We start from the raw sequence: 25,731 nt of genomic DNA, 5'->3' as shown, positions 1-25,731 counted from the left end.
TGGTGAAGCCAACCCAAAAGGACCATGCACCATCGGGTCAAGTACATACCAAAATAGTTATGGACTTAGACACTAATCCAACAATAATGACTTAGGAGGGTAACTACCTATTAGCGTTGTTCACATATTGGCAACTTGTTTTTTTTTGTACCTAATAAACCAACTAACTTGTTTTAACCGTTTACATTATAACAATATTACCGGCTAACCTCCATTTTAACCGGTAAATGCAATTAATTCATTTAAATGAAAAGGAAAAGAAAATACGTGGCTTATGACGTGGCTATTTCGCCCTTTGTATGTATTCGACTTCATTTAAACAAGTGTTAGGTGTATCGATCTAATTTATTTAGGGTTCTTAATCTTAACAACTACTCCCAAATCATTTCGCAAATCGATCCCGGTTACTTAAGTTTTCTCAAAATTCAGTCGATCGAAGCAGTAGGAACTGAAGTTGGGACTTGAAATCGTCTAACGATACGTATCTCACTACAATGGAAGCATCTAATGGTAAGTATCTCACTATAGATTTTCACTTTAATGGCGTGTTTGCACCAAACCGTTAGTGTACTTAGACCCTATGAGAATGTTAGTTCGTGATGTGGATTTTGGTGGCATGGACTATAGAGAATTTGTGTTGTGGGTTTCAAAGCTGACAAGACGAAGCTGTGAGAACTTGTACTATTGTAATACTCATGAAAGATTAGCAAAGGGTATCAGAAGAATCGACAATGATGTTGACTATTTTGAGTTTTATTGAAGATGGTTACATGGATAAGCAGGAGCTAAGGATGAATGTGTACATTGACCACGAAAACGAACCCATTCTTGACTGGGCCGATAAGGAGTTGTTAACAGGTGATGAGCTGTCTGATGTAATAGAAGATGATGATACAGAGTCACAAATTTCAGATATAAGGGAATGTGAGCATGAACCTGATGAAGAGGTGCATACATTTGACAAAACAGATGATTATGAATTATTGAACAAGTTGTGTGGTAAACCCATTCTCAATAGTAATCAAGAAGAAGTAAATGATGTTGATGATGATGAAGATAGTGATAAAGATGATGAGGTTGTGTTCCCTGTCTTTGATGAGAAGCAAGAATGGGATAAAATGGTCCCAATTTTAGGTATGAAGTTTGCCAACCCTCTTGAATTGAAGCTTTGTCTAACCAACTATGCTGTCAAGAATGGGTATGACTTATGGTTTGAAAAAAATGATCATCAAAAGCTGTTGGCAAAATGTTGTAAATATAAGAAGAACAATGTAACACCTGTGTTTCCGGGCTTGCCATTTTTAGCAATGTAATAGTCTAGGTTAACCTTTGTAACCCGTTTTGAAATAATAAGAGTGTATTATTTGAGTAGTATGTGTTTTGTGCTTAATTGCTTAATTATGTGGTTTGATTAATTAAGAATAAAAATAAGCGTCAAAATTTAAGTGTAAAATAAACTTAATATCTTTGGATAATGTTGTAGTAGTTGAAACGAGGTTTCCGAATATATATAGAACGCCCAAATCTGACTTCGTATGAGGAAGTTATGATTTATCGAAGTTTCGACTTTGCGGTATGCAGCCTGAAATACTCGATTTGAGATCGAGCGGTTTTTAGCCGAAGCATTCTAATTGAGGATCGAAGGTCTCGTTGTTGGTATCGAAACGATAAAAAGTTAGGCAAGAACGGACGTCAAACGAAGAAGTTATGAATTTATAACGAAGTTTTTCTGTCGCGGCCTATTAAAAATAAATAATAAAAATAAAGTCGAAATTAGCCGACGGAGTCTAAACGAAAGTTGTAGAGCGTAGTCTCACCTTCGCGTGGATATAAAGAACGTCGAAAACGGAGTTCGTATGAAGAAGATATGAATTTCCGAAGTTTATTAAATAATTTGTATTTATTTTTAATTGGAAATTCCGGCATTATCCGAAGGGGAGTCAGCAGTCCAATCTGAAGTACGCCCCGCGTACTCCGAAGATGTCGACACTCGCAGCAAGTGGCTTCGAATGACGAACGCCATGACGATTTCGGACCTGTACGCCCCACGTACAGGCGTACGCCCCGCGTACGTGCGAGGCTCAGCCTCTATAAAAGGCTTGCGAGGGCAGCCGAGAGTTTTGTTCATTTTCTCTCTTCTCTCTCCCGTTTTGCATCGTTTTGCGTGCCAGAAATACCCCGAAGCCCCGGTATTATTCTCGAGCCCCGAGGCAAGTCCCGAGATCCCGAAGATCCCGAGAAGTGCGGTACCCGAATCGAAGCTCTGCCCGCAAGAAGTTCGATTTTTGTGAAGATCTTCCAGATCTGCTGAGGATTACTACTTCTGCAAGTCGTAGTGCTGTCCGATCGTCTTCTGATCAAGTGAGTGTATACTACCTTTCATAAACACAATAATAATACAAGTATGGTTCGAGTGTATTAAGTATATTGTTGTTTATATGTGTGAGTGTGTAGTTACTTTCTTCTAACGCATGATTATGAAGTATTTTATACGAAATACGTGTTATGTGTAGAATTTGTTGTTATGTGTGTGAATGTATGTTCACCCTCTTCCATCTCATAGATCTGAATTGCTTTCTATGAAATACGTGTTACGTGGGTATGCCTCATCTGTTATGTGGAATATATATTGAATGAAAATGATATACAGGTTTTAAACTATGTATGAAAATATATATTTTATCTACTAATATGTTGGGTAGAACATGGGTAGATTGTTGGTGTGTAATAAACAGATGAGAGGCCTCGATCTTGTTGTTGTTGTTGTTGATCTAGTTATTCAGTGGAGTATGGATAACGACCACGGACTCTTTCTAGACAGTCCAGTGGAACGCTAGCAGGTTCATAACCTGTAGGTGTTGTGAACGATGTGTTCACTGGTGTACTCTATCCCCCTCATGGTTGCCTTTAGGATATCTATTGTTGAGGAAACCCCTTCGCAGTGATGTCCGTCCCGATGAAAATCCTAGATTAGGTCCCTTGAGATAGATGTTATTTTAGGGACGTAAAGTGAGGATAACGGGAATGGGTAATCGGGATAGTGTTGGTTGGTGAAATCAAATATAACTTATTTATTGTGGGTTGAAAACCCTATATGCTCACTAGGCTCCCAAGCCTAACCCACTCAGTTTTATTTGTATTACAGGTAGTGGCGCGAGGGCATAAGATGGTTAAATCATCAAGTTGTTTTGTTTACAAGTCTGTATATGTATATATTTGTTGAATGACTTGTAATGTTATCGTTTATGCTTTATGGTCTGTATCGGAACATGACATCCCGAGTTTTGATTATATAATGAAAATGCATCTCTTGATGAAATGCTTTGATAAATATTATTTTATCATGTTTTGTTTTGGGAACAAATTCCGCAACTCTTTCAAATCAAAAGGATTTACTCTGAAATTATTTAAAAGCATAAATGAAAATTGGTCTTTTCTGGCCGAGATTTTGGGGATGTCACAAACACGAAGAGTAAGAGTTTCCCCTTTAGGTTGTGGGCAACCTGGATGAAGAATGAGAGGTCTTTTCAGATTAAGTCGTTAATTGATAGGCATAATTGTGCAAGAGTTTTCAAATTTGGGTCCATTGTAAGCTACAAATGGATTGGAACTCATTTCATGAATGATATATTACAGAAACCAAAGATGAGCATTAGGAAATTAAAAGCTAAGGTCAGTAAAAGGTTTAACCTGATAGCTAGTGTTGGACAATACAGAAATGCTAGGAAATATGCATTTCAGCAGATAGAAGGTACTTTAATAGAGCATTATGCTAAAACATGGAGTTATGGAGAAGAGCTAAAAAGGACAAATCCTGGATCAACAGTTAAGATGGAGGTGGATGTGATGCCTGATGGAGAAACATACTTCTCAAAGTTTTATGTGTGTTTAAAGGGTTTGAAGGATGGATGGATGGAGGGTTGTAGGAGGGTAATTGGAGTAGATGGTTGTTTCTTAAAGGGCATATGCAGAGGTAAGTTGCTTGCAGCCATTGGGAGGGATGCAAACAACCACATATATCCTGTTGCATGGGCTGTGGTTGCAGTAGAAAATAAAGAATCATGGAAGTGGTTTCTTGATCTTCTAATTGATGACATTGGAATGGGAGTTGGGCATGCACTAACCATAATATCAGACCAACACAAAGTAATGTTCACACTTCAATTATTGTTATTTTCCATACTTATTTTACATACTTAATATGTTTTTGCTTATGTTGTTTATGTTTTGAATATAGGGATTAGTTGAAGCTGTGAAGGAAAGGGTTCCAGCTGCAGAGCATAGGCAATGTGCTAGGCACATATGTGCTAATTTCCAAAAAAGATTTAAGGGGCAAATATTTAAGAAACTGTTTTGGAGAGCTGCTTGATCTACAGTTCCATAAAAATTTAAATACCATATGAATGAAATCAAGAAGCTGGAGCCACTGGCTTATGAACATTTGATGGAAAGGGACCCTAAAACATGGTGTAAAGCATTTTTTCAGGTTGATAGGAGTTGTGATGCATATGAAAATGGTGTTTATGAAAGTTTTAACTCTGTGATTGAAGCTGCTAGGAAGAAACCACTTATTACCATGTTAGAAGAAATCCAGATTTATGTAATGGAAAGGTTGTGTATATACAAGGCCAAGGGTCAATCTTGGGATTTAAGCATATGTCCTTCCATAAGGTTGAAGTTGAATAAGCACAAGGAAACACAAAGGTAAATTCTTATTGCTTATATGTTTGTCATTTTTAATATTTTCTAATTTGTATATGATTATGGATAGGTTTTGGCAAGTGGTACCTTCTGGGTATATGCAATTTGAGGTGAGGGTGGGGACTGAAGGGTATGCTGTAGACCTGAATACTAGGCAATGTGGATGCAGGGCATGACAGTTAGCAGGGTATCCCTGTGTGCATGGATATGCTATCATTTCAAGCCTCAATAGGGACCCTGAGGAGTATGTGTCAGAATGGTTTAATTACTACATCAATGTATGCAAGTTGTTATAGGTATAACATTAGGCCACTAAACTGTAGTGCTATGTGGCCTGAAGTGGATTACACCAAACCATTGCCCCCTAAAAAAAGAAGACTACCTGGAAGACCAACAATGAAAAGGAAAAGGGACCAGGTTGAGAGAGAAGCTAAGGGAACAAGGCATACAATCTCAAAAAAGGGAATGATCATGAGATGTACCATTTGTAGGGAAAGAGGACATAACAGATCAACATGTCCTCAAAGACCAAATGATGTACCATTTACGTCAGGTTCTAACAAAAAGAAACCTAAGAAACAAGGTATGGTGTTAAATTATCTAATATATTATACTTGTGTGCCATTTCTGCATTTTTTCCCTTTTACAGGTAAAGTAGACCTTGAAGCTGAATTGGAAGTGGAACATATTGTCATGTTTGAAAGTGAAAGTGATAGTGACTTTGAAAGTGAAAGTGATGTGGAAGCTAATGTTCCTGAAGTTGATGTTCCTAAACCTGATGTGGAAGCTGAAGTTGCTGTTCCTGAAGTTTATGTGGTACCTGAAGTTGAAGTTAATATTCCTTTAGTTCAAGATAACCTCGTAGGGGAGATTCAAGATGACATTCAAGTTGATGCTAACATTGAAGTTGATGTTCCTGAAGTCGATCTGGTACCATAAGTTGAAGTTGATGCTAACATAGAATATGAGATTCAAGGTGACATTCAAGTTGATGCTAACATAGAAGATGAGATTCAAGCTAACATTGAAGTGGAACATGAAATTGAAGTTCAAGATAATGTGGAACAGGAAATTCAACACAATGCAGAAAATCAAGTTAGGAAGAGGACAAGAAAAACTTCAGAAAGAATCACAAAGATTCAGATAAGGAAGAACATAAGGAGGAAGGAAGGAAGCAGTACTGACCACCCACTGGAGTTTTGAATTCAATGTGTTGTTTTATTTTGCATGTTTTGGAATCTTGGGTCTTGTAATATCGTTTGGCACAATAGGACAAACTTGGCACATCTTTTGGAATATTTTGATACTTTAACATCTTGGGTCCTGTATGTTTGGGAATATTTTGGTACTTTAAGTACATGTTAATTTAAGTACATGTTTACCCTCCCAAGTCATTATCCCCTAATTTATGTACATGCTTATTTATGTGTTTGTATACATTACATGTTTACTGTCTTAATACATCAAACTCCCAAGTTACATGTTTACTGTCTTAATACATGTTTATTTATGTGTTTGTATACATTACATGTTTACTGTCTTAATACATCAAGTATTAAACATCAAACTTTAGTCATAACTTTCATTGCATACAAAACTTCATGAAGTACATGATTTAGTCATAACACATCAGAGAAGAATACATCAAACAGGATACAAAGAACACATCAAACTTTAAAAAATACATGTTTAACATACAAGAAAAATAACACAAACAATGCAGCTTTATGAGTAAACAACTTCCACTTCACTTTGTCCAGTTCTTGTCTGAAAACCAAATCAGAGTTCTTCTCTTCTTCCAACTTCTTCCTGCAATAACTAATTTCGTTTTCCAAATTTCCAAGCTTGAATGTTAGGTTGTAGATTTGTCCAAAATCACTGTTCTTCTGTGGTTGGTACTCATCGTCTTCCAGCCATTCCCAAAAATTACATCTTGGAGTTCTTGCACTCTTCATGAAAGGATAAAAAAAATTAAATTGAAGAGAAGATGAAGAAGAAGATTCGGTTTCGGGTTGAATAAATAAAACATATTTACCAAAGAATTTTGACAAACTCGAAATTTTCTTCCTGGATTATCGGGTGTTCTTGAAATCTTCACACGAGATGGCATGTCACGCTTACATGGATGGTCAGCTTGGAGTTCGACATTTTGTTTGGAAGAAGCAGATGAAGCAGAAGAAGAAGCCATTGTCGATCTAGGGCTTCAACGACAAACATCCTCTATATAATAAGTGAGGTGTAAATAGACACGTAACATGCCACGTATAATCTTCTGGAGCCACGTATTTTCTTTTTCTTTTCATTTAAAGGAATTAATTGCATTTACCGGTTAAAATGAAGGTTAGCCGGTAATATTGTTATAATGTAAACGGTTAAAACAAGTTAGTTGGTTTATTAGATAAAAAAAACAAGTTGCCAATATGTGAACAACGGTAGTTACACTCCTAAGTCATTATCCCATGTTTCAAAACAAAGTTGATTTATTTCGAAATGTAATGGTAGCCAATTTGATTACTCAAAAAAAAAAAAAAAAATAGTTATTTACTAAATTCTCGTGTGGTATTTTTGTAGTATTCCTACGCGATTTCACAAACCACTAATTAGCATATCTAAACAATAAGAACATCAGTACAAATTTAAAAGCTGAAGTGAAATAGAAGTACATATGTTCTTCCCTGCCCAAACGTCGCAGGGAGGTTTAAGCTCTTAAAACCCTAGTCACATATTGCACGATCCTCTCTCTCGCCCTCCCAAAGCAATCCTACATTACACAAATCATCGTTGAGGGTTTAATACTCAGACAAAATGAGCTACGCAGCGTACAAATTGATGCACCCGCCCACCGGAATCGACAACTGCGCTTCGGGATTCATCACGCATTCTCCCGCCGACTTCGCTTCCCGCATTCTCCCGGTTCCTACTGACGATATCGACCCCGTCTGGCCCTCCACTCCGACTCCAGGTGTTGGTCCTATCCCAAACCTCATCGTGACCGCAGCCAATGTTCTTGAAGTATACACCGTTAGGGTTCAAGAAGACGGTAATAGTACTAATAAGGATTCTAGCACCGTATCTCAACCACAGCGTGGCGGCGTCATGGCAGGTCTCTCTGGTGCTTCACTAGAACTCGTTTGTAGTTACAGGTACTGTCTTTATTTTCAAACTTATAGGATAACATTAAATTCAGCTGGTGTGGTGAAAAAGGCCATTGCAATTCAGCAAATAGATAGATACATTTTAGTTGCGAGCTTAATTCATCTGCTTCATTGTTAATTTTCATTGCTTCCATGTGATACTCCCATACATTTAAGAAGAGAGACGCAGTTTGAATTTTGAGATCGGGTGTGCTAAATTATATCTTGTAATACAGGTTGCACGGCAACGTGGAATCAGTGGGTGTGCTGTCTTCTGGAGCAGAGGAGCGGACAAGTGGTAGAAGAAGAGATTCTATCATCTTAACATTTGAAGATGCAAAAATCTCTATTCTAGAATTTGATGATTCAGTTTATGGACTTAGGACAAGGTGATTTACACATCTTTAATCCGGAATCTCATCAAAACTTGACTTGGTTTGTTTGCATACATTTTCATCCTCACCTATCATGCTTTGGACGATATTCTTCTATTTTATGATCTTCGCGTATACCTGTGAATACTCGAGATTCAAATGATTTTTCTCATTTAAAACTTTTGATCATAGATGCACTAGCTTCTATTATCGAGTCAAATAGATTCTCCATTGGTGTTATTGTGTCGGGCACAAGCATATTGCAGGCTTCATGACAGATCTGTATATTTGGACCTCTAACCATAACAACATTGATTTTCCTCCTTTTTTCTTTTCCAGTTCAATGCACTGCTTTGAGGGTCCACAGTGGGTTCATTTGAAAAAGGGCAGAGAATCTTTTGCCAGAGGGCCGTTCATCAAAGTTGATCCTCTAGGCAGGTGTGCAGGGGTACTTGTTTATGGCCTACAAATGATAATACTCAAAGCTGCTGAGGTCTATTCTGCTACTTTATACATTATCGCTGTTGATTTCATCTCAGATCCCTCAAAATTGATTTCATTTTTGTTATTTTGGATGTTAGGCTGGTGGTTTGGTGGGAGATGATGGTGGTTCTAGTGGTGGAGGCTCAGTTTCTGCACGTATACAATCATCATATATGATTAGTTTACGGGAGTTGGATGTCAAACATGTCAAGGATTTTATCTTTGTTCATGGTGAGGAACTTTTTAATTGAGTTCTATGTGGACATATTGCTTTCAAAACACAGATTCAAATATATCTTTCAGTTACAAGTTTGATAACATTCAGTTTATAGGTTACATTGAACCTGTTTTGGTCATCCTTCATGAGAAAGAACTCACTTGGGCTGGGCGCCTGCCACATAAGCATCATACCTGTATGATTTCTGCACTTAGTATCAGTACCACTTTGAAGCAGCATCCACTCATATGGTCTGCCACTGTAAGTTCTGACCCCACAATTGCAACTGAATATCTGAATCAGTCACTATATAGTTACAGTTTTTTGTTTTCTTGTGTTTCTACTGAATTTTTTATGTTGTGTGTATCAGAATCTTCCACATGATGCATATAAGCTTCTTGCTGTGCCCTCTCCAATTGGTGGAGTTCTTGTAGTTTGTGCAAATACAATTCATTATCATAGCCAGTCAGCATCATGCATATTGGCTTTGAATAATTATGCTGTTCCCATGGATAGCAGTCAGGAGATGTCAAGATCAAGTTTCAGTGTGGAGCTTGATGCTGCAAATGCAACTTGGATATCAAATGATGTTGCCATGCTGTCAACAAAATCCGGTGAACTACTTTTGTTGACACTTGTACATGATGGCCGGTAAGTAATTGATATTATTTTTATATTCCCTTTTGTTGAACTGATGACAAATAGTTTTATTTTTTTAATCTTTGCAGTATGGTGCAGAAACTTGACCTTTCCAAATCTAAAGCTTCAGTATTAACTTCGGTCAGTCATGGTGACATAAGCATTTATGTTTCTCTATTTTTGCAATATGTGATAAGGTTTTATCGTATTACAGGGAATTACTACTGTTGGAAGCTCTTTCTTCTTCTTAGGAAGTCGTTTAGGAGATAGTTTGCTAGTGCAGTTCCATTGTGGGGCAGGGTCTTCTATTGCAAAGGAAGAGGTTGGTGATATTGAAGGCGATGTTCCATTAACAAAACGATTAAGAAGATCTTCCTCTGATGCTTTGCAAGATTTGGCAAATGATGATGAACTTTCCTTGTATGGGTCAGATCTGAACAATGCCCAGTCTGCCCAGGTTATTCATTTCCCAACTTTTTACAAATTTGTTTCCCTGAGTTTATTCTTTCCTTTTATTTCCCTGAGTTTGTCTTCAATTTAAATAATATGATTTGAACATTATTTATCCTAACAACACTTTTTTCGGACAACACGCAGTGACTGTTTCCTTTTTGACTTAATAGGCTTAATGTATTAAGCACTTAGTCTAGACAGTTATACACGCTGTTTCTTTTTTACTTAACTTGGACATAATAATGACTTAGGGGAGGATTCTTTTTGACTTAGTGGGCTTAATGAGTTAATCACTTAATCTGAACAACTATACATGGCATGGCTGATCCTTTTTGACTTAATGTGGACAAAATGACTTAATGGGTTATACCAAAAAGCCTGTCTTAATGTATCACGACAATAAGCATGTACCTATTTGTCTTTCTTCTTTTTTCCTTCCAACTCTCCTCATGTTAAATTGTTAAAAACTTAAAATAGATGAATATTGTGATTTTTTAACTATTAAGGGTAGAATGGTCATTTAGTCTCATTCAGATGGTTTGTTCAGTTCAGAAAAGAAACAAACAGACCTTATGTATACTTCACTTTATCCAAATAGACTTCATTACCCATTCGGCCACTTTATCATTGTGGGTTATTTATGGGGAAAAAAAAGAAACAGACCCTCATGGGTTAAGCCAAAAAACTCGGCTTAATGTATCCACACACCAACCCTTAACATATTTGCCCCTTCTTTTTCCTCCCAACTCCTCTTAGGTTAAATTTGATGAATGTTGTTAAACTTGGATGCATATTGTGAAATTTATTTGTTGGAATATACGGGTGAAATGGTCATTTAGTCTCATCTAGACGATTTGTTCAATGTAGAAAAGAAACAGACCTTCTGTATACAACACTTTCTGACTCTAGCCAGACAGACATCATCACCCATTCAACTACTTTACCCATACATGAGTTAATGGGCTAAAAGAAACAGCCTCTTAATGGAAAAAAGAAAAAGAAATAGGGGTGTGTAAATGGCAAGGCATATACATATTCTTCGTTTTAAGCCATATATACAGCATGTAATATAATAACATTTCCTTTTTTTTTTTTTAAACTATGCAGAAAACATTCTCGTTTACTGTAAGGGACTCATTGATTAATGTTGGCCCCTTGAAAGACTTCTCTTATGGTTCAAGAATGAATGCTGATCCAAATGCTACAGGGGTTGCTAAACAAAGTAATTATGAACTTGTGAGTTGTCTCTTTTGTTCTTTAGTGATTGGTATTTTTCCTTTTCTTACTATTAATACATCAAATACTTAAAAGTCTACATCACTTCAGTTCTTATTTATGCTCTTAACATATCTCCAGGTGTGCTGTTCTGGTCATGGAAAGAATGGCTCTCTCTGTGTGCTTCAACAATCTATCCGTCCAGAAATTATCACCCAGGTCTCCCCATTTCCTCAAAGAACCTCATACTGTTACTATACTCTCACATTCATGTGATTTCACCACACTAGTAATGACTAATTTCAAAAAGTCAATATGTTCATTTTGTAGGAAGCTATACCAGGTTGCAAGGGGCTTTGGACTGTCTACCACAAAAATTCACGCAATCAACCTGAACATTTGAAAACAGCATCTGAAGATGATGAGTATCATGCATATTTAATCATCAGTTTGGAAAGTCGAACAATGGTAATATTAATATGGCATGTAAAAGTATAAAACATGTGACTATTGAGTATTGGCTAATTTTGTTTCTATTATGTGTGCAGGTATTGCAGACTGTTAATAATCTTGAAGAGGTGACTGAAAATGTTGATTACTTTGTTCAAGGAAGTACCATTTATGCTGGGAATCTTTTTGGAAGGTGAATTTATATCTTTTTGGAAGGTAAATTAGTAGTTACTTTTTATAAAATTTTGTAACTTTTTGTTAGGAGGCGAGTCATACAAGTGTACGCTCGTGGTGCTCGAATTCTTGATGGTGCTTTCATGACTCAAGAACTAAACTTCCGACCTGCAAATTCTGAAACTGCTGCAACTTCTCCCAATTCTTCCTCAGTGGCATCCGTCTCCATTGCTGATCCGTATGTATTATTGATGATGACAGATGGAAGTATTCAGCTTCTTGTTGGAGGTACATTTGCTTTAATAGTGATATATCCATGTTTTTCTATACAACAATTACAACTCTGGCCCCTGAGGTTATCATTTTTTTTTTCTGGTTTTGGTCCTAAGAGAAACAGGCTTGCAATTTTGGTCCAAATTATCAGCTGAGTGATCAGATTTAACAATTTTAGGATGAAATTCCTTATGAAACATGTACCTAAAGACCAAAAAAATTCAGATTTGGACCAAAACTGAAAGTTTTTGCTGAACACAAGGACAAAAATTGTAATTTCTTGTTGGCTGTGGTAGGTTTTGCATGTTCTTCAAGTAAATGTATAAAGTCTCTTGTTGTTGATGCTTACAGACCCCTTGACATGCACCATGAGTATCAACAATTTGGCTGCATTTCAGAGCTCCAAGAAAGCGATAGCTTGCTGTACACTGTATCACGATAGAGGAACAGAGCCATGGCTAAGAAAGACAAGTACAGATGCTTGGCTTTTGACAGGTGTCAGTGAGGCAATTGAAGGACCCGATGGAACACCTCAGGATCAAGGCGATATATACTGCGTAGTCTGTTATGAAAGCGGCTCACTCGAAATATACGATGTCCCAGTTTTCTCTTGTGTTTTTTCGGTTGACAGCTTTGTTTCCGGAAGAATCTTTCTCGGAGACAACTTATCCCAGGAACCTTCCAACGATAGTCACAACATCAACATGAAGGTTGTTGAATTGGCCATGCACAGGTGGCCAGGGGACCACAGCCGCCCTTTTCTGTTTGGAATCTTGGCTGATGGGACGATTCTTTGCTATCATGCTTACTTGTATGAAGGAGGTTCCGAAAATGCTTCTAGAAGTGAAGTGGTTTCTTCTGTTGAAACCTCTTCATCCAACCCTTCAAGGCTTAAGAATTTGAGATTTTCACGTGTTTCTTTGGATACATACACAAGAGAAGAGATGTCAACAGAAACCCCGTTTCCAAGAATAACAATGTTTAAAAATGTTGGTGGTCACCCTGGGTTCTTCCTCTCCGGTTCAAGACCTGCCTGGTTTATGAAATTTAGAGAGCGGATTCGAATCCATCCCCAGGCATGTTGTAAAATCACAAAATTACCCTTCTTTCCATTTTCCCACATTTCTTCTGAGTTCTGACCATGTTTATGTTTATTTATTTATTTACAGCTTTGTGATGGATCGATTATTGCCTTCACGGTTCTTCATAACATGTACTGTAACCATGGGTTCATTTATGTTACCTCACAGGTCAGATAGCAAAACTTTTCTTCTTCTTCTTCTTCTTCTTCTTATTTTCTTGTTTCACCTTCTAACAAATAATGCATTAATTTTTATTTATAGGGTACATTGAAGATCTGCCAACTTCCATCTTTGCTATCATATGACAACTATTGGCCAGTACAAAAGGTCTTTATCAGCCTGTAACTTAATCACTTTCACATATAATTCTATTAGATCACTATCAACAGTATCAAATAAACATATCTTTGTTTTTTGATAGATTCCTTTGAAGGCCACTCCACATCAAGTAACATACTTTGCCGAGAAGAACTTATACCCGCTTATAGTTTCTGTTCCTGTGAGTGGATTGTTTTCTATGTTTACACATTCTTAATATCCATATTGTTGTATTAATATTTGTTGGTTATTTTTGCAATTGCAGGTGGTAAAGCCTATAAACCAAGTCCTATCATCTATGGTTGATCAAGAATCTGGTCACCAAATCGAGCATGATGTTTCAAATCTTGATGGTACTTATACCGTAGAAGAATTCGAGGTCCGGATTTTGGAACCAGAAAGTTCTGGTGGGCCATGGCAAACTAAAGGAACAATCCGCATGCAAACTACTGAAAATGCACTAACTGTGCGAGTCGTTACATTATCTGTAAGTCGAAATCAATTTTTTATTATTATTATTATATAAAATTATTATCGTTAATTGTTCCAAAATTGTGGTTCATAGAATACAACAACCAGAGAAAACGTAACACTTTTGGCGATAGGGACAGCTTATGTGCAAGGGGAGGACGTGGCTGCAAGAGGGCGTGTTCTTTTGTTTTCTGTTGAAAGTAGCACTGAAGTATCACAGCCAGCGGTACTAGCTTAGCTGTCACTGTTTAATGTCTGTGTTGATTTTTTTTTTTGACATTATTATATTTGTTTCTGGTTTTAAGGTTACAGAGGTATACTCCAAAGAAATGAAAGGTGCCATATCAGCTCTAGCTTCAATTCAAGGCTATTTGTTAGTAGCTTCGGGCCCCAAAGTTATTCTACACAAATGGACAGGTACCGAGTTGAGTGGGGTCGCTTTCTTTGATGCTCCACCACTCTATGTAGTCAGCTTAAATATTGTAAGTCATCTTTCATTTTTTTTGCCTGATTTGTCCGTTAACATTTTTGGTCTCTGTTCCAAGTAAAATGGCTATATCACCTTTTTCTGTTATTTATTTATAAATATTTGTTAATTGGAACATTTTAAATTATTACTTTGGACTTGCCAAGCCCACCCCCACCCTTGTAATATAATAATAATAAATAATAATTTAAAAGTTACATTTTTGGTTCCGAAAAAATTCTCTTGCAAGTTTGGTCTTTTATTTGAGGTTGGTTTCACATTTTTGGTCCCTATTCCAAGTAAAAAAACTATTTTTGGTTGTTGAGGGATGGGTAATTTTTGCAGTTTTGGTCCCAAAAATATAATTATTTTGCTTGGAACAAGCACCAAAAATCTCAAATAAGGACCAAAATTGCAAGAGAACATTTTAGGATCAATATTAAAAAAATGTAATTTACTCCAATTAAATTAAAATGTTAATATAAAAAAGAAAATCAGCAAAGGGTAATAGAGTCATTTACTTGAAACAGCTAGCTAGCGGCCAAAACCTTACAAAAAAAGCTCAGAGTTGCAAAAAATAAAATTAGTTTAATTGGTTGTTGATGGTTTAAGGTAAAAAATTTCATTCTGCTTGGGGATATCCACAAAAGCATATATTTCCTAAGTTGGAAAGAACAAGGATCTCAACTAAGTCTACTAGCAAAAGATTTCGGATCCCTGGATTGTTTGGCAACAGAGTTTCTAATCGACGGAAGCACCCTAAGTCTGATGGTCTCGGATGACCAAAAAAACGTACAAATATTCTATTACGCACCAAAAGTCTCCGAGAGCTGGAAAGGCCAGAAGCTTCTTTCTCGGGCAGAGTTTCATGTCGGGGCCCACGTCACCAAATTTCTACGCTTACAGATGCTTCCAACCTCCAACTCCTCTCCATCAGATAAAACCAACCGTTTTGCACTTGTGTTTGGGACCTTGGATGGGAGCATCGGGTGTATTGCGCCTCTTGATGAGCTGACTTTTAGGAGGCTTCAGTCTCTGCAGAAAAAACTAGTGGATGCTGTTCCTCATGTTGCTGGTTTGAATCCCAGATCTTTTCGCCACTTCCATTCCAATGGAAAGGCTCATCGCCCTGGCCCTGATACCATTGTTGATGCTGAACTCCTCTGCCAGTAAGTTTCCTCCTTTAATTATTATTAACTCTTCTTTTTCAAGATTTTCTAGTTGTTGGACATGTTATATTATATGCATTTTTGTATGTTTTGTGGTGTTTGTGCAGTTATGATATGCTGCCTTTTGAACATCAGCTTGAGATTGCAAACCAGATTGGGACAACACGTTCTCAGATCATTTCCAATTTAAATGACCTGGCTCTTGGTACTAGCTTCTTGTGATTATTATGATTATCATGTTTCACAGTTGACTTGGTTGCTTATAAGTTAACTGATTTAGTGTATGGATTGGAATTAGATTAATGATGTAGTGGGTCGTGTACTTGTGTTGGATGAGTTTGATGTAACATAGATAGGGCTCGTCAAAATGAAATTTGTATAATTTAACATTGGGGTTTAAGTGAGGCGAGGCTCAATCATCCGTGTCACAAATTATTTATAAACAAATTTTTTAGTGACGATTTTACATTTTTTTGGAACAAAAACAAATAAAATTTAAACTATTAGTATATGCTTGTTTTTATAGTATATTACTGAGAATGAACTTCAACATCAAATTTTTGATATTTATGTTAATAAAAAGTATTTCACGAAATCCATCGCAAAATAAAAGATTATTTAGTTCGGTAAAATTCTAAAAATCTGTTGCTAGTAATTTAAAAATTGATTACATATTTATTGTAGATGTTTTCATGCTTTAGAGTTTGGACATATCCATTGTGTTTTTTCCTTCTTGTTCTTCCTTGGTAAATATAATGTTGTTGTCACACTCTACAAATAACTAGGGGTGTCAAAGAAACCCGAACCCGATCAACCTGACCCAACCCGAACCCGAATAAGGTAATTAGGGTCGGGTTTAATAGGGTTAGAACTCTTAATCGGGTTAACCCGACTAACCCGAATTATTATTAGGGTCGGGTTTAGGGTTGATTTTTCAAAACAATTCGGGCTTCGGGTCAACCCGATTAAGAATTTATTACAAATTTTTTTTTTTACTGCATTGAATGACATGAATTCAAGATCCCATGAAATTTTACAACTAATACATATTTCTTATTTAAACAAACCAGATAGTAAAATTACTATGTATAGAGATGTATAAAATGACATAACTTTCCTTTCTTCTTAATGCAGTACGGTTGTGTTGTAACAGTTTTACAAATTTTATTCACTGTTTACATTGGTAAAAGAAACTCCAAAAATTCATATGGTATACCAACTTTACAATTTAAGTCCCTATACATGTGGATTATGTATTAAAATAGCACAACATAAATTCATCTTACATTTCAACCTCAACCCGACTAACCCGATTAACCCGACCCTATACACCCGAAACCCGATTAACCCGAAGCCGATTAACCCGACCCTATACACCCGAAACCCGATTAACCCGAAGCCGATTAACCCGTACCTTATCAGGGTCTGGTTTCGGGTGAATATTTTTTCTAAAAAAACCCGATTGGGTTAACCCGATTAACAGCCCTACAAATAACCCATCACGGATATTTTATCTTCTTGTATCACTATTAGAAAATTAGGCCAAAAATTATATAATAGTCCCTTCATTAACACATGCTATTATTTATAACACGAGATCTTAATCTTATTATAAGGTATACTAAATTTATGTAAGATATAAGATTGTTTCAACCATACATCTCTATAAAATATGTAAGACTCCGACATGCATGCATGCCCACTTACAAGAGGTTTCAATTTAACGAGACGATAATATGTTTCTTAAGACCTTAAGAGATGATACATGCAACTTCAATTATCATGTTGAATACTTGATTTTCTTTTAAAAGCCGATTTAAGAAATAAACAAAAAAACTATATATAGGGCTAAGTTATTTTGTTTTTTATATTTATTGTTTGCTAGAATGCACAAATAGAAATTTAATAAATTAAATAATTATTTAATTAAATAAATATAGATATTAAATGATTTCCATAATTATATGTATATTAAATGATATCCATAATTATAATTCTTTTTTTATGGAGACTAATTAAATCTGTCATTAATATCAGCAATAACATTCTTTCAGAATGAATTTGCATCTAGGTTTTTATATATGAGTTCGTATTTAGTTTCAGGATTCACTCACTTAAAATACAATAAAATTGCATAAAATATGAAAAACGAGAGTGTATTCTACTCATTCTGGATTACACTCTCATTCTTCTAGATATGAATTCATTCTGAAAGAATATTATTATTGAAATTAATGACGCATTTAATTGATTTCCATAAAAACGAGTTATAAATATGGATAACATTTAATATTCATATAATTAATACTAAATTCCTATTGATGCATTCCAGCACACAATAGATATGGAAAACATTTGAACATACCCTTTTCTCTCTCTCTCTCTCTCTCTCTCTCTATATATATATATATATATATATATATATATATATATATATATATATATTAAAAGATAAATTTGATGACATCACATTTAAACAATCAGGGCCATTCATTATGTTTCCTTAATTAATTTCAACCATTGGATCATTTTGATGATGTCATCATAAAATAAAATAAAATTAATATTAACTAAGTTAAGTTGACTTCGTTTGGAAAGTTGAAAACTTATTAATGGTGAATGAAAATTTTAATTGGAATGTATTGAAGTGAAATAAATGTAAACATAATTGTCAAAACGTAAATATGGTTCTTTTTTTTTTTTTTTAAATCAAGTAATTTGTATATACCTTTCATAATTATAGAAACTAAAATCAAAGACGTCAAAATAATATGATATGAATCACAATATTAATTTCTTCATATCCTTTCCAAAATCTTTGTTCAAAATTACGTATAAATATAATCTCATTCAGTTGTTATCACAATTTCGTGAAATCTGGACTTTGCAGCATCACGTTCGAATACCAGCTTCATAAGCTTAGCAATTTTTTTTTGATATATTGATTAATTTCTTACATATGATTATAGTTTGTGTTCAATATATGTATCAATGACTTATTAGTGGGTTTTTGATAAACGGATTTTCTATTCTCTCTCTCTCTCTCTGTGTGTGCCTTCTCGAAAGGTTAAGTGTCTACATATGTTATTTCTTCAAAATGACTTATTTAGGCTTGCTGTAAAAACTACTTTTATCTTGAATGATTCGTATATTCTTTAATATGTGTGTGTCTGTGTTTCTCAATAAGCATATGCATTTTTGTCCAAAGGTAAAAAAAATGGCAAATGTAAATTTGATATTGATGTATTATACATACTTGTTGTAAAATGATCTATTTACATTTATTGTGTGTGTCTGTTTATGTTTCTCAGTGTGTGTATGTGTGTTTGTTTGTTTGTATTGGATTATGTGTTTGTATTTGATGATGTAAAATTCAGTTTAATTAGTTATGTGTTTGGATTTGATTCTGTGTTTAGATAGAATGGAAATAAAAATAAAGAAAAGTAAAAGTGGAGTACCTTCCTGAAAGGTTTCGCGTCTACATATATTATTTCTTCCAAATGACTTATTTACCGTTGTAGTAAAAACTACACTTTAGGAACAATTCATATATTTCTTTAATATATGTTTGTCTTTGTGTTTCTCAATCAACATATGCTTTTTTGTCCAAAGGTAAAAAAAGGCAATGTACTTTTGATATTGCCTTATTATACATACTTGTTGTAGAATGATTTGTTTACATCAAAATGATAATGCATATGTTATCATCCTCCTACGTATGACAAAGCTCAAAACTTAGGGTGCTAAGAATATTTTTTTATTATAAATTTTCATGTCATTACATTAATATTTTATTTATAAGATAAATTAATTTATAACTTTAATTGTTATTTACATGACAGCCTCAAGTGGGTAACTGTTTGTTTTGGTAGAGATTACATATTAACGATGACATGTCTCACATTTTAAAATTCAAAAATGTATGTCTTTAATCATTAATTAATAGCTTAATGTTTGTTTTTCCTTATTTTTTAATCATTAATTATTTATATTGTTTAACTTCTTCATTTTTTCTTCTTATATGTAGTATTGCTGATATGGATTTGAAAGTTGAGTCTTCCATTAGTACTACACAACTTAACATCCATATTGTTGTGACCAAGGCAGAGGATTACTACCCCGTTTTCCAATCAAGTACATTCATGATATTCAATATTACAATAAGGTATACTTAATAGTATTAATATTTTTCCATTAATTTTATAAATTGATGGCACATAACATAGTGAATATATATGAAAAAAATTATATATTTTTTAAAAAATTTATGAAATAGAAAATTGGTTTGTCCATCATTGCTACCGTCATTGGTTTTGATTTAGATGAAGGTTGATATTCTTTTTATTGTTGTGACAGTTAAAAAAAAAAGTAAGTAAGAATGATGATGATATTAATGTTGAACCATTTACTGGTGGAATTTATGATGTTTACAACAAGTAAGTTCATAATTTTACATTTGTAAAGTTCTTGTGCCATTAATCTATATTCGAATGTTTCCAATTTTATTTCATTGACCATTCAAGTGTCATTTTATAATTTTTAGGGTGAGAGTGGTAATTCGTGTTCAATATGAAACTGGTTCTTTTTTTTTTTTTTTTTTTTTGTATTGTTTGACCGTCATGTTAAAGATGTTATTCACCATGACAATCAGTGGTTGTTGGAAAAGATATCAAATGTAGCGTTAATTTTTTTAATCGTCAACTCATATCTTATTTTGTTTTATGATGTTATTTTTTTAATATATGTATCGAAGAATTGAATAAATTCATTTTAACTCATTAATGCATCCAATTCTTTTTAACATAAAAAATTGTCTACAAATATGTCATTCAATGATTTGTACTTTTTTTATATGTTTCCCACGTTTAACGCGGGTTATAATCTAATATATATAGTAATTAAGAAGTAGTCACCGAATCCATTGAAATCGAAATCAAAGAACCTTAACTACGGAGACTTAATAGTTAGCATTTGGATCTATATATGCATATCCAACAAAATTGAATTTCTTACTTGCTACTTCAAATTATATGAACAGATCGAATTGTAGGTTGAATATTTTCCTTGAATTGCTTGTACCGATGATATCTGCATGCATGCTTCTCCGGCAACAGATGCACCGCACAGAATTGTCCACCGCAAGGACACCTAGACCCACGAACCCCGACCTTATTCTCACAAAAACTCTCGCACGACTTGTTCTTCAGATCGGAAACTTCATCTTCTTCTTCATCATAACTCAACACATTAAGAAGTTCAAGAGTTGAGACATAATTATTTGATAATTTTAGAGCTGTGATGATTCTTGGTAACGTGGTTTTCTCACTGATTGGATTACTGTCGAAACACATGGAACAAAGGTTTTTAGCCGCCGGAGAACTGGAAAACCCACAACCCTTTTCACATGACTGACGCCTGGTGGTTTGGGAGGAGGATCCTCAAGCGACACCATTTTTGGGTTTCTCTCTCAAAAACTATGTGTTGGAATTTGCTTATTTATAGATGCAATGGGGTTTCTTGGATTGCAAGTAAGGAAAGATTGAGTTAAAGAGTAGAATTAGAGGATTACATGATACTGATCTAGAATTTGAGTGGATATACATGCAGATTTTACTCCCCGTTTCCTTATTTAATTGCTTAAATATTAAACTTTTATATCCATCGTATCATCCACAAATTTACTTTCCTTTTCTATGAATTTTGTTAAGACAAAATTAGAAATCTGTGTATTTTTGTTATGACAATATAATTTCTTATAATGTCAATATTTTTTCTTGAGAATACGTTTAATTTTTAACATGATAAAATTTATTAAAAAGTATGTCTATGTAAAATACAAAATTTTAAAATTATATTTTGTGAAACAAACGATAATTTGTAAAAACTACAAAATTTTAACATTACATTATGTGAAACAAACGATAATTTATAAAAACTTAAATAGCGTTTAGTTGTGGAAAAATTTTCAATTTTCCAATGAAAATTTTCAAATGAAAATTAAAATATGTTTGGTTGATTCATTTTTTCAAAAATTTCCAAGAAAATGAAAGTTTTATGTTTTCCAAATTGTATATAACTTTGAAAAGTGATTTTTATAGTTTTTTTAAAGTTTTCTAAATTTGTAAGACAAAAAATAAAAACACTACTGGTTTCAACCAAACATGTTTTTTTTTCTTTTTTTTTTTTTTTTTTTAATTTTCGTTGAAAATTAAAAATTAAAACTCAACTCTATTTTCTAATTTTTTTTTCTTGAAAAATAAAAATTATTTTCCGCAATCAAACGGACCTTAATGTTTCCATTTTTTGTACCACTAATTAAAAGAGTCGAGACAAATTTTATGTTAACCTTGAGCAGTAACCTATAACACAATATTTAAGCAGACCAAGTTTGAAAAGAATTACTGTCTAATACACAAAGTGTTTTCTGCATATATGAAAAATAACGATAGCTACAAAACCCATAAAGGGAAAAACTAAAAAAGGAAACTGCTAATAAATTACTGTTACACCCACAATATTCAATACAAAAATACGCACCGATTTTTTTTTTCTTTTATACAAAGTATTAAACATTAACCATATAATACATATTAAACATTAAGTTTCCAAAATATAATTAAACATACAAAAGAAAGCCCACGGATCGTATTTGGGTCGTTACAAATAATATTATACTCTACTTGGTAACTTCAAAAGTTTCCTTTCCTTCCTAAAATATTTTGCTTACAACATCCTTAGTTCCTAGAAACATGGTAATAAACATACACAATAAGCTAAAGGCTAGCGAATATACCGACAATAGTAAAAAAATGTAGGGTATTTTCAAATTTTAGACATGAAAATGGACATTTCCGGATATACACATGCATTCAGCGGAGGTAGCTCCGCGGAATGACAAAATCGTAAATAAATTAGTGTATTAAAAAAAAAAAACTCAAGATCCATTCCGCGGAGCTCCGTGGAGGTAGCTCCGAGGAATGGATATTCGGTTTTTAAAAAAAAATCTCCTCCAATGATTTTTTTATGTAATGATTTCTAATTAAAAGACCAATTTTTTTCCACCTCACATTCATTCCAAACATTGTCAAGAAAAAATCATACTATCATATTTTTTTTTGAAAATAATTAGTTTGGGGAATGAATATAAATCCCGAAGAATCGATTTCAAAAAAAAAAAAAAAAACTGAAGATCCATTCCTCGGAGCTCCGCGGAATGGATCTTGAGTTTTTTTTATTTTTATTTTATTTATTTATTTATTTACGATTTTGCCATTTCGCGGAGCTACAGTAGATTCCGCAGAGCTACCTCCGTAGAATGCATGTCTATATCCGGAAATGTCCATTTTCATGTCTAAATTTTGAAAATACCCCCCATTTTTTTTTACTATTGCCGGTATTTTCCCAAAACTAAATTCATGACACTTATGTCTCGACACGAAATTTAAAACTATAAAATAAAACCCTTTTATGATTTGTTTCCAAATACATTTCACACATGTCCCAAACCATGATAATTATGTCACTAAGACCACCACTAAAATTATTTTCATCGATATTACCATCACAAAGACTACCATATCAATTCATTCTTATTTAGTGGTATTTCAGTCACCAAGATTGTAACGTCCTAAAAATATGACCCAAAAATTTCATTTTTAAAAAATTATAAAACGGTAATCCAGACATTGTCATACAACCAATAAAGACCGAAGTGTATTACTTCATCATAAAATATTAGAGTAATTCTCAAAATATGGAATGAAGTGGTGTGTGCTCTGCAATCAAAACAGGCTCTTCCCCTTCGAACCAGAAGTACCTGCAACATAAACTGAAAACCGTAAGCACAACGCTTAGTAAGTTTCCACATAAACTGAAAACTGTAAGCACAACGCTTAGTAAGTTTCCAAAAATACCCATACCATACTTAATAAACACCTACTGGGCCCCCGCGCGACATCGAGCCCCGCTCGGTTTACAGATCTATCAATCACCAGGCCCCGCCCGATATATATAAGCGTATAAACATATAATCATACTAACACATGCGATAATAACAAAGATAACGACATACAATACATTCATCGGGCGTCGTCGGACATCGAGCCCCACTCGACATACACACCAACGCATAACACATGCAAGAGTCACGCAGGCATCAAACACCTAAAATAATAAACCATTGGCCGACATTGGTGCCTTCGACCCACTAAACATGGTGAGGAAACTCACCTTATACTGTTGAATCTCACAGATAAATCTCTGGCTGCTAGTCCGCTAAAATCCCCGCACTATCAACATAAAATAACATCCAATTAATAATTGGATCTCGACTCACACTAAGAGTCCAAACCAAGGTAAAAGACATTTTTACCCTTTACCTAACTTGGCCCAAGGCTAAGGCCCAAACCAACAGTCTAAAAGTCCCAAATTCCAAAATGATCACCCAAGGCCCAAATATGGCCTAATTTTCAAAATTGGTCCCAAATACCTTCGTGGGCCTTTAACCAAAAGAGTCCAATAAAATAACATTAGCCCAAAAATAGAATTCTGATGGCCCAACAAAGCCCTAGACTCCTAAGGTCCAACATGGGCCCAATAACGAAAAATCCAAAATTCCGAAGTCCACTTCTGAGTACGTTGGGTGTACTCAGCTCGTACGCTTAGCGTACATGATATGGGGCTAGTACGTGCAACGTACCAGCTTGTATGCCTAACGTACTACTAGTTGGCCATCCCACATCATTAAGCACTTAATTCGCCCAACCGTTACTCCATAATCTCATATCTGACTTCCTTAAGGTGACTTATCACATAAAGTTGACAACTGTACGTGCATGCATGACTTAATGGGGCTCTAAAGCTCAAAAGAGTGTAACAAAAGGTTTTAACAGATGAATGAGTCCATAAACACCTCAAAACTCGCATTTTTATGGACAAAGGGACCAAAAGAGACCGAGAACTACCATCAATCACATATGGAGTAAATCAAGAAGCTCATCATGTAACGTCCCAAAAATAAGACCCAAAATTTTTTAATCATTAGATTAATAAAATAGTAAACCATATCATTTTCATAAAACCAAAGTAACAAATTGAATCAATACAACATCAATCATCTAAGTAAATCACAAAATACGGAATCGTGTGGTGTGTGCTATGCAATCATGTGGTGTGTACCTGAAACATAAACTGAAAATTGTAAGCATGTAACGCCCGTGTTTCTGGGTTTGCCATTTTTAGCAATGTAATAGTCTAGGTTAACCTTTGTAACCCAGTTAAAATAATAAGAATGTATTACTTGAGTATTATGTGTTTTGTGCTTAATTGTGTGTCATAATTGAATTAAGAATAAAAATAAGCGTCAAAATGAAATGTTAGATAAAGTCGATATCTATGGATAATGTTGTATTAGTTGAAACGAGGTTTCCGAATATATAAAGAATGCTGAAATCCGAGTTATAACGAAGAAATTATGACCTGTCGAAGTTTCGCGACAAAACCGGTGTGGCACAGCGTGACGTAAATAGTGAATTTAGGAAGGAGTGATATTTAGCCTTAGCGATCTAAATGAAAGTCGTAGAGTTCGTTAAACCGAGAGCGTACATAAAAAGATCGTCCAAATCTGACTTCGTATGAGGAAGTTATGATTTTTCGATGTTTCAGCCTAGTTGTAGACAACCCAAAAGTTCGAATTGAAATCGAGCGAGTTTTAGCCGAAACAATCTAAACGAGAATCGAAGATCTCGTTGATAGTAGTGCGTTGGTGAAAAGACAGACGAAAACGAACGTCAGACAAAGAAGTTATGAATTTCTAACGAAGTTTTTCTGTCCCGGCCTACTAAAAATAAATAATAAAAATAAAAGTCAAAATTAGCCGACAGAGTCTAAATGAAAGTTGTAGAGTATGGTCTGACCTACGCGTGGATATAAAGAACGTCAAAAACGGAGCTCGTATGCGAAAGTTACACAATTTAGAAGTTTGACGAGTCAAATTACGCCGAGCGTAATTTGAGTACACCCAGCGTACTCAGAGGAGTGCAAGTTGTCTGACCAATACTCGAGTGCCACCAAATGACTCATGCAGTGACGTCGAAGTACGCCCAGCGTAACCA

At 34.7% G+C, this 25,731-nt stretch overlaps 2 protein-coding genes across 2 annotated transcripts; both read left to right on the top strand.

The window, feature by feature from the left end:
• The first annotated feature begins 731 nt into the window (after positions 1-731).
• On the top strand, positions 732-4,369 carry LOC128127646 (uncharacterized). The gene is made up of 3 exons (XM_052766305.1): positions 732-1,271; positions 3,637-4,146; positions 4,238-4,369. Exons 1-3 carry the CDS (start codon positions 732-734, stop codon positions 4,367-4,369), a joined length of 1,182 nt encoding a protein of 393 aa, XP_052622265.1.
• Positions 4,370-7,335: 2,966 nt separating this feature from the next.
• On the top strand, positions 7,336-16,087 carry LOC111904029 (cleavage and polyadenylation specificity factor subunit 1). Its single transcript, XM_023899809.3, has 22 exons — positions 7,336-7,844; positions 8,072-8,224; positions 8,549-8,702; positions 8,791-8,923; positions 9,025-9,170; positions 9,280-9,560; positions 9,638-9,689; positions 9,763-10,005; positions 11,109-11,237; positions 11,358-11,435; positions 11,547-11,684; positions 11,765-11,859; positions 11,929-12,128; positions 12,465-13,189; positions 13,283-13,363; positions 13,457-13,522; positions 13,617-13,694; positions 13,779-14,000; positions 14,079-14,210; positions 14,290-14,466; positions 15,063-15,619; positions 15,727-16,087. Exons 1-22 carry the CDS (start codon positions 7,507-7,509, stop codon positions 15,839-15,841), a joined length of 4,293 nt encoding a protein of 1,430 aa, XP_023755577.1. The 5' UTR covers positions 7,336-7,506; the 3' UTR covers positions 15,842-16,087.
• The last annotated feature ends 9,644 nt before the right edge of the window (positions 16,088-25,731 follow it).

Source organism: Lactuca sativa, chromosome 8 (assembly GCF_002870075.4).
Source record: "Lactuca sativa cultivar Salinas chromosome 8, Lsat_Salinas_v11, whole genome shotgun sequence".
NCBI classification, from domain to species: Eukaryota; Viridiplantae; Streptophyta; class Magnoliopsida; order Asterales; family Asteraceae; genus Lactuca; species Lactuca sativa.
The sequence above is the reverse complement of the archived record's forward strand: the minus strand, read 5'-3'. Positions and strand labels throughout refer to the sequence as shown.

What these genes read in the sequence shown, in the direction of transcription:
- LOC128127646 (XM_052766305.1), top strand. Translation starts at nt 732, where the DNA reads ATGATGTTGACTATTTTGAGTTTTATTGAAGATGGTTACATGGATAAG. An exon ending in GTAAATATAAGAAGAACAAT is followed by an intron (nt 1,272 to 3,636) that starts GTAACACCTGTG and finishes GATATATTACAG; the next exon opens with AAACCAAAGATGAGCATTAG. An exon ending in TAATATCAGACCAACACAAA is followed by an intron (nt 4,147 to 4,237) that starts GTAATGTTCACA and finishes TTTTGAATATAG; the next exon opens with GGATTAGTTGAAGCTGTGAA.
- LOC111904029 (XM_023899809.3), top strand. Translation starts at nt 7,507, where the DNA reads ATGAGCTACGCAGCGTACAAATTGATGCACCCGCCCACCGGAATCGAC. An exon ending in GTTTATGGACTTAGGACAAG is followed by an intron (nt 8,225 to 8,548) that starts GTGATTTACACA and finishes TTTCTTTTCCAG; the next exon opens with TTCAATGCACTGCTTTGAGG. An exon ending in GTCCAGAAATTATCACCCAG is followed by an intron (nt 11,436 to 11,546) that starts GTCTCCCCATTT and finishes TTCATTTTGTAG; the next exon opens with GAAGCTATACCAGGTTGCAA.